The sequence below is a fragment of the Nanorana parkeri genome, unplaced genomic scaffold (genome assembly GCF_000935625.1).
Source record: "Nanorana parkeri isolate BGI_ZX_2015 unplaced genomic scaffold, ASM93562v1 scaffold30, whole genome shotgun sequence".
Classification (NCBI taxonomy): Eukaryota; Metazoa; Chordata; class Amphibia; order Anura; family Dicroglossidae; genus Nanorana; species Nanorana parkeri.
In genome coordinates this window covers 998,382-1,007,325 of record NW_017306298.1, presented here as the reverse complement: position 1 = coordinate 1,007,325, position 8,944 = coordinate 998,382, and the positions used below count along the sequence as shown (strand labels likewise).

The window sequence follows — 8,944 nt, the reverse complement described above, 5'->3', positions numbered from 1 at the left end:
AGGCCTTGTTCACACCAAATGCAGACCAGATCCGGTCAGGTTTCTGCACACGCAGTGTAGTGGGTTGTGCCGCGTTTTAGACGCGTTTTGGATGCGTTTTTGATGCGTTTAGAGCCGGTTTTGGTAAAAAAAAATATATATATATTTTTTTTAAGTTTAACATGGACTTTCAGGCACTTGCATGCGTTTTTGATGCGTTTTAGCGTTTTAGATGCGTTCCAGACCAGATCCAGAGCAGGTAAAATAGGGCTTGCCGCATTTTTTTCATACGGTCTGGATCTGGTCTGGATCCGCACGCTGCGATGTGAACTGGAGGTCAAAATACCATAGGAATACATTGGACGCAGTTTTGATCCGGTCTGCACCTGCTCTGGTCCGGATCTGCTCCGCGCTTGGTGTGAACAAGCCCTAATGGTGCTGATAAAGTTGATTCACTGAATGAAACTTAACCTGCAAGTAAAATGATAAAATCTAGAGGAATAACAGGCACAGCAGTGTCTTGTCTGTGAAAGTCATCTTACCTCTGACAAGCTTGACACGTGTCAATCTTTCCTTGAAGGTAGAATAACTCAAATACTGATATTTGTATTTCAGGAGCCGAAACGAAAGTGGACAGCTATGGGGCTTTAGTAACAAGGGCTCAATCTTTCCCAAGGTATGTCAGTAATTTCCATCAAGCTTACTCGAAGAACAGATGATTATGGCTGTATGTGCATTGTATCATTGTTCTTGTGTTTTTGCCATTTGCACAGGAAGGCGTTCTCAGTTCTCATTGCAAATTGATACTTTTTGTTGTGTATGAGTACCAAAACAAATGTTAAAGTGTATGTCAGCTGGGCTTGGGAGTGCTAAGATGTAAAGAAGAATTGTAGTACAAACAAAAATTATTCTAAAGAGCCTTTCTGATCCTTAAATCTAAGGGGCTTATTCACAAAGCTGCCAAAGGCAGCCGAGTGAATAACCCAGTCGAAGTGAAATGAGCTGAACGCTGTTCAGCTATTCACTTCTAGCTTGTCCGGCTGATTTCAGCCGTACCACGGCTGAAATCAGCCATAAATCGGCTGCATGTTCGGCTGAGCCGAAGTGGAGAAGGACTTCCACTCAGCCGATCCAACATCTGGATCGACTGAGCTGAAGCTCCAGCTGCTCACTTGCTGCCGTTTGCCCCTATTCACATATGCAGAATAGAAAATAGTAGAAATTAAAAAAAAGGTTAAATAAATATTTTTAAAATGTTAATAAATAGTGAAATTAAAAAATATATAAAGATATTTAAAAGAAGAAAAGAAAAACAATTGGGCGGAGCTAGCAGTGACAGCTAGCTCTGCTCAACTGTTTCCTATCGGCCGGCACCTGCTAGAGTCTTCTAGCAGGTCCCAGCCAATGAATAACAGTTGTTATTGTTTAATGACAGATCAGCATCCCCAGGTCATTTGGGGACACTGCTCTGTCATTACAACTGGGCGGAGCCAGCCATGGGATCACGGCTGGCTCCACCCAGCTGTAATTTGCGGGGCTTACGGTCGGCCTTTGGCAGGCCGTTCACCTCGCTTCGGCTATCATTTCGGCTCAGTCAAGCCGAAGCATGTGCCTTTGGCTCGGCTGAGCCACTCGGCCGCCTTCGGCTGCTGTACGGGCTATAGTGAATATTGGTGGCCAAAGAGAGCCCAAGGATCAGCCAAAACTACGGCTGGATACTTCGTTTCCTTCGTGAACAACCCCCTAAATAATTGGCAATTTTGTTTCAATGAACGAAGCTGGGACAAATGCTAATATTGAACATGACCTCCAACATCATGTCCCTTCCCTGTGGACTTGGTCCTTACATAGACAGAGCAAGCAGGTTTTGCAAATTTTCATAACAGGCCCTGAATAGATTGCAACACCATGGATTGCTCCATGCATTAAAATTTAAAGCCCATCCCAGGCAAGTCATTTTTGGTTTTGGTTGCTAAAGGTCAGAACATCCCTCAGAGTTATATTGTCTGTGCCCCCATTGGAAAAATTTCCCCTTTCTAAATGGGACAGAGACAACAACAAAAATACAATTTTCAGTACAGTGACGGTGGGTTAGAATATTCTTCAGGTGTCATATTGGTACCTTTGTCTTCCTGTCTCACTAACAGTTGTTCTTCTTTTTTTCCTGGAGTCACAGGGACAGGAATTGAGGGGACATTTTTTATACAGAAATCATAGACAACAATAAAATACCCACAGAGGCTTTAACCCCTTTTTCACCTTAAGACATGGACCTGTGTCTAGGGCAGCAAGGTTACAGGGGACACCATAATGATTCAAAATGTACAGGATGTGATTTTGTTTTTCAGATTTTGTTCCCTCTTCCTTGTGCTTCTGGACCTTTGTTTCTAAATTCAGCAAGAGAACTTTAGGGTATGCATTGGATGGTCAAATGAGTCAGAAGATCCCTTATAGTCCAGAAAACATGACACTATTTCTCATTTTCCCTTGTTTGGCGATCCGTACAGGTTAAAGCAGTTCTGCATTTAAAGAAGACCACATATTTGGCTGCTTTTTCCTGCTAATCAAGGCATAAGGGGCAAAGCTTGTACAAAGGGATGTAATCTCTCTTGTTTGCTTAGGGTAGCTGGTGCCCAAATACACTTGACCCTTCCTCACTCTATCAAAAACAGGAGGTGTGCTAAATGGTGCCTGTTGAGTTGAACGTACGGTTGGCCGTGCAGACATGATCTGACTCCCCTTAGGCTTTGCTCTAAGATGGCTTGCATATGAACTTGACATTTGGCAGATATTGTCAATGGCACTTATTGCAGGAAGGAACAGTAGCAAACAAGACATTTTCAAACCTCCTAAATCCATCATTTCCTCAGAAACTGGTTAGCCAAAGACTGGATTTAGTGAGTGTCATCCCATAACCGTAGGTGGCCTAAGGACTTAATTCAATCTTAGTGCTGCTTGTGTATACTAAAATATCCCATTCTACAACATCTTTTGGTCAGTGGTTTTCTGAGACTCCTTTATCTAAACCTACAATTATTAATAAAACAAAATATAATCTACTGTAAAAAAGCAAAGCCAGACAAAATGTATACCTCTCTTCTGGAAGGAGAAGGCCAGACCTCTAATCCTCACTGGCGCTTTGGAACCCCATTGTGGATGGGGTCCCAAACCCAAACTCCAACCCCTTGCCCCTGTACTAGGCAGTATTTATGTACGCTGGATTCTTCATAAGAAAACATGAAAAGCTCAGGCCAGGGAAAACAGTAGTAGCTTGGGTTCAAGTCAATCTCTCAGCCTATCAAGGCCTATAAAGACCATGCCATTGGTTGGTGGCGTGCCCTGAGATATCAGGGATTCAGTTAACTGTGGTCACCAAGTCAGAGATGGAACAGTGCCACAATCCACCCAAAAAAAAAAAAGTCTATTTGGGCTTTAGCAGGTATTGGGCTTTAGCATAGTTAACAGCAGACATACATCTACAGAGAAGACAACCTGTATCCATGGACCTTCTAAAGCAATTGCAAAGACAGACCAGCATGCAGCTAATTAGAACATTATAAAGCAAATCGTTATAAAAGTGACCATATTGACAGCTAAAGATTATATGCATACATCTACATGAAACCACAATCATATATTCAGTTTATTTCTTTATATTTTATATGCTTTTCAAACTTCAAGGTCACTGACATTCAAATCAATATCCTAAGTGCTAAACCATTGACATTTAAATATGTACTTACACATATATTAAGGCACTATTCAGTTTATTTTTGGTATCCAGACGTTAATAAAACTAAACATTTCACAAAACCATTATGCTAACATTCCTGTCTTTTATCAGTTTGACAGACTAAATAATTACAGAATGTTAGAAACAAGGACACATAGGAACACATAAATGGATCTTTTGCTCGACAAGACTTATTGATGAAAATGGAGATTACTGTTCTACAGTAGTTTCATCTGAAAAAAAACACTAGAAGACTGAATAGATGAAGTGCTGCAGCAGTCATGTGACGTGGCCCCAGTACGTATATTGTGGCTTGCATTGTTTTAAAATCCAGAGTTGCTTAGTGCCCTGTTGTCTATAACTTAGGGCAGAGCTGGATCAAGTCTAGTAGCACATGTGCCTACAAAATTATAGCTGCAAACTAATTTACTAATGTTTTTTTTTAGAAACATGCTTTGCGATTCTATAGAGCTGAGCTCTTGGAATACTTTATAGCCATTGAGCAGTTATCAAAGCGTGTAATCAAAATAAATCAGGTACTGAAAGTGTTTAAGGGTTGCATTGCCTTCTTAACATTTGGGTCACATAATGCAGTAGAGCAGCTCCAAAATGTCAAAAATGCCAATAGGCAGGCAAATGGATTCCGATTGTGATGTCACTGCAACTTTTTGGGCTCCTCATACCAGCAGCTCTTGCAGCTTTGCAATCTTGTGGGCATGCATGGACTTGACACATGGAGCAGCTCTACCCTCTTGTCTCCAATACCGCTGCTGGAACGTAGGTGCCTGGAACAACTGCCGCCAGAGCCTTCACTCAACAATAGGTAAAAAACGGCATCCGTAAGGGGTCCGTCCATACAATACTTTATTTTCAAAAGGGCATAAAAGCAGCCAACAAACGAATGCTAACGCGTTTACGACTAAGGCCCAGTTTGGGGGCTGAAACGCATTAGCATTTGTTCACTGGCAAATTTACATACTGGCTGGTTAAAATAAATATTGAAATGTCTCCCAGAATCTAATTAAAGCATATCTAAACCCAAGAACAAAGATTTTATATATTGCAGCATAACAGATGTGGTGCCAGCCTTTTGAGGCTTTTTTCCTTTGTTTTCACCTGGTGATCCTGCCAGTAACACTTCCTAGGGTGACAATGCCTGACTCATTTTACTGTATGTATGGAGGAGCAGTATTTTTACCTCAGGATAGGTAGTGTTTTAGGACTACAGAACACCTCCACATCTCATTTCTATAATGCATTGAGAGGTGTTCCGTAGTCTAAGCAGAGAGAACTGGGATCAATGCTAACTGATAGGAGCACAGCCCAAGAAAGGTAAGACGTAATGCTACAGAGCAAGAATAGCCAGCAATGATGTCTCCATTACAGATGACAGATCTTTTTTAATAACGTTGAAATATTTTCTTCCTGGCAGACTAATCCCGAGTTTGTTCTGACCCACCTAGAGGAATTAAACCTAACTGAGAAGACATCGAAAGCAGGGGGTCATAGTCCTCTGTACAATATCCCATCTCCTTTTCACCTGGATAGTGACACAGCTGCTTCCACAGAGGTGAGTTTGGAGCCTAGAGAAAGCTAAATACGCTGTTTCCAGTTGTTTTATAGTGATCAGAATATTGCTGAACACCCACGTTGGCTTCCCGGGCTCTGCTGTCCCCCGTGCGAGCCCGAGTACTTGCCCAAATACTCAGTATCGGCACTGATACCGATACTAGTGATCCGGCATCTGTACAGGTGCCGGATCGCTTGTACAGTGCAGCGCTGTGGGGGACACCCACGTTGGCTTCCCGGGCTCCGCTGTCCCCTGTGCGAGCCCGAGTACTCGCCCAAATACTCAGTATCGGCACTGATACCGATACTAGTATCTGTGCATCCCTAACTACTACTGATAACAATAAAAAAGAAATCTAGTAAACACACAAGCATGTGTACCGTGTCTTCCACCTCCTTCTGAGACTTTAAACTATTGTGATATCTCATGTTTGAGCGAGATAAGTAAGTAAATGTAGCATGACATTGATGCATTTCTTGTTTAAGAGTTCTACGAATGATGCCAGTCATTTCAATCAACAGCAGCTTTCACAAGCGCCGGATGCCCAGCCACTGCCCGCAGGGGGCCCAGGGGAAGCGAGGCAGCTGACAGTGGCGTTGGTGAGGAATCTAGAAGAGAAACATCCCAAGGCCTCAGCTCAAAGGTAAGCCACTGACAGAACAGATATTTATTGTTCAATGACATTAGATGTGTTCCTTCAGTTTCATGTTACATTGATTCTCCAGATAGTATTGAAATATCTCCAGAGCCCTCTGGCTTGCTAGCAAACATTTTTTATTTCCTTGGCAAAATGAATTGGGAATGCCACATTTCTATAAATTTTTACCATGGCGTGTTTGAAGACTTAACATTTCTGCATTGAATATTTCACAAAACTAGTTAGCCTTGTGGTATGTCCTTCTTTTTATTAATTATCACCTAATCTTTATCATCTCTAGTGTGACATTAGAATAAATAAACACACACAGGTGTGGAACCCCCCACATTGGATTCTCCTATCTATGACACTGTAGCAGTGCATTATGCTGGCTTGAGTTCCCAAAGCTGCTTCTAACTATTGCTTCTTCCTCTGACCCCCAGTGGAGTAAAGGGTCAGAGGTATGAACCAGCATTTGACAGGGGACAATCTCTACATTTTGAATGCTAGAAAGGTGAGTGTTTTCTTTTGCAGGGACCTTCTGGCTTAAAGCATTTCGAGACCTAGCAGGGTCTCTTTAAAGAATAGGTTCACTTATAGACAAAGTGCGCTTATTATTTTTGTGTCCCTCCCCTGAACTAAATAGTGCAACCAGTTCTGTGCGCAGATCTATACTTACCAAAATCTGAGGGCCGCTGTTTCACTGTTTCTTGATATCAAGCACTGAAAGTCTCCCTCTACTGACTGCGTCCATCTCTCAGCAGGGAAACAGCCCAATGGAATTCCATGTGTAGCCAGCAAAGAGAGCATTATGGCGCTGGATATAAACAATAGTGGAACCCTGACTGAGGGGGTGGGTAGAATCTTTTAGTTCAGGGTTGGGGGAGCAAAAAGGATAAGTGCATTTTGTTTTAAAGTGCACTTGTCCTTTAAAGAACCTGTTTGAAATTTTCCGGGTTTTTTCTCTTTTTTTTTTTCTTTAGCTTTATAGGAGGGTATAGCTTTATAGGAAATAATTAGCCACAGAGACAGTGACATGTATGTACAGTACTGTTGACCTAGTGGAAAGGTATCATTTGCAGGTTTTGTTGTTATAGATTTATCAATCAATTGTAAACAACTTCGATGGTTGAGCCTGCGCAAGGCTCATTATTACATTTACCAGTTTGGGCAATAATTTGGACATGTCTTCTCTTCCTGGTGGGATTCCAGAAAGATCCCCTTCACATTCTGCGACTAGGGATACAAGGCAATAATAAGATAAAAACTTAAATATATCGTAAAGATTGTCTTCATACTGCCATGTTGTGTTATGCACTGGCCCAACAATGCCTTATTCATAATATGGCACAAGCTATACCCATTACCAATGGCAGTGAATGTGGATTGAGTTCTGAATTAATTTTGTGATTGGTATTCTGCATTTCTTTTAACGAATCCTGACGATTGTGTGGTCGCTTACGTAGCAGACTAAGCAAGGCAATATATGGGAAGGACTTATTTATAATGGGAGGCTACTCAGATATGACATACTGAAAAAGAGGAGTTGCCAAACACAGATCTGTTTTTTTAAATCTTGTGCTTCTTGACTTTTCTTTAAATTGAATGTTAAAGACACTGGCATCCCATTAATTACACGTGTCCAGTTATATGTTTACACTGGGGTATACTTCTGCTTGTTGATTGGAAATTGTTAGGAAAACATGAATTAATTGATAGTATTTTTAATAACTATACACAGGTTAAAGGCCAATGTCACCTTTGCCCCTCTGTCCACCAGTACTTAACCCCACATGTGTTTTTCATTTTTTTAATTTTATACTTCGTTCTTCAGGTCAGTCACATAACATCATCTTTGCTCCTTCTTCAGGGCTGGGCCATCCTCAATGATGCACATGCCCTTACATGATTAGCAATGCAATTCTCTTCATCATTTTACTGTAAGCTCAGAGTGATACCCTTCTACAGGTGGGTCCATGAACCCTGCGCTCACATGAAGTGGGTTGAATAATGCTGCTTTTTTATTTTTATTATTGTTAGGGCACTAGTTGATAAATTATGGAGTTGACCTTTAAGATGTATACCCAAGGGCACTTTTAAAAGGGGCACATATGGTATTATTAAGTATCATAGTAATTTCATACAGCACGGCAATGCTGCCACAGCTAAAGAGTATATTACAACAAACTAACTTAATGGAGTACCTGTTTCCTGTAAATATCCTTCTGCGCATATCAAGAGAGGTGGGCGTCCGCACAAGGATGAACAGGCCAGGTCTGTGCTGGGAGAGAATATTGGCTTGGTAAGAACCATGGCTGATATGTTATTTAAAATTGTGCCTGTGTTATATGGTCAGTTTGAGTGCAAATAGTTCTATGTTAGAAATCGGTATGGTTTAGGTAGCTCTAGAATACCCTCAGAAATAAACAATGCATTTATTTGTATTAGTTCATATTAAATAATTAAAGTTCTTTTTAAATGGCATTATATATGATGTCTAAATATAAAAAAAACATAAAAGATATAGATTGATATCTGTATATAGTGTTTTCTGTAAACTTCCAAAACCCAAATTGTGAGCAATGCGTTTTAACCCGTATGTCTGAAAGAGTTCTAAGATAATTGATTCTAAAAACACTGTCTAAATGGCCGAATGTGTCAGCGGGAGAAATATTAGCCCACACAATAACTTGTAGAGCGGTGGTATTTGAGTATTAATTTGGAAGCAGTGTCTATATTAGCTTATCAAATTAAGTAGCTTACCTATATCAAGAGTGAATAGAGGAGAAGTGTAGCAGCCAACAAAGCCTCCTGACCCAGCTTGTCACCCAGTGACCTGTGAGAAGGAAATAATGAACTGTGAGTAGCTGTCATCCTAACTGCTTCTGACAGTTTGGCTATGGGCACATCTGTGTTACATTCATGAAGAGGTCTTTGTTTTTTTCCCACTAGTGACTCTGCAGACCGCTGTGGGGTTTTCTCGCTGCCCTGCTCCTATATGCGCCCTCCCTTCCTCATGTGAAGA

The 8,944-nt window shown here is 41.2% G+C and overlaps 1 protein-coding gene across 1 annotated transcript in view; it reads left to right on the top strand.

The window, feature by feature from the left end:
- The window catches only part of DCDC5 (doublecortin domain containing 5), a 90,492-nt gene that overhangs the window by 2,131 nt on the left and 79,417 nt on the right, over positions 1-8,944 (top strand). The window contains exons 3-5 of the mRNA XM_018567677.1: positions 595-655; positions 5,145-5,282; positions 5,804-5,925. Coding sequence (XP_018423179.1) covers positions 595-655; positions 5,145-5,282; positions 5,804-5,925 — 321 coding nt within the window. The remainder of the gene's footprint in view (positions 1-594; positions 656-5,144; positions 5,283-5,803; positions 5,926-8,944) is intronic.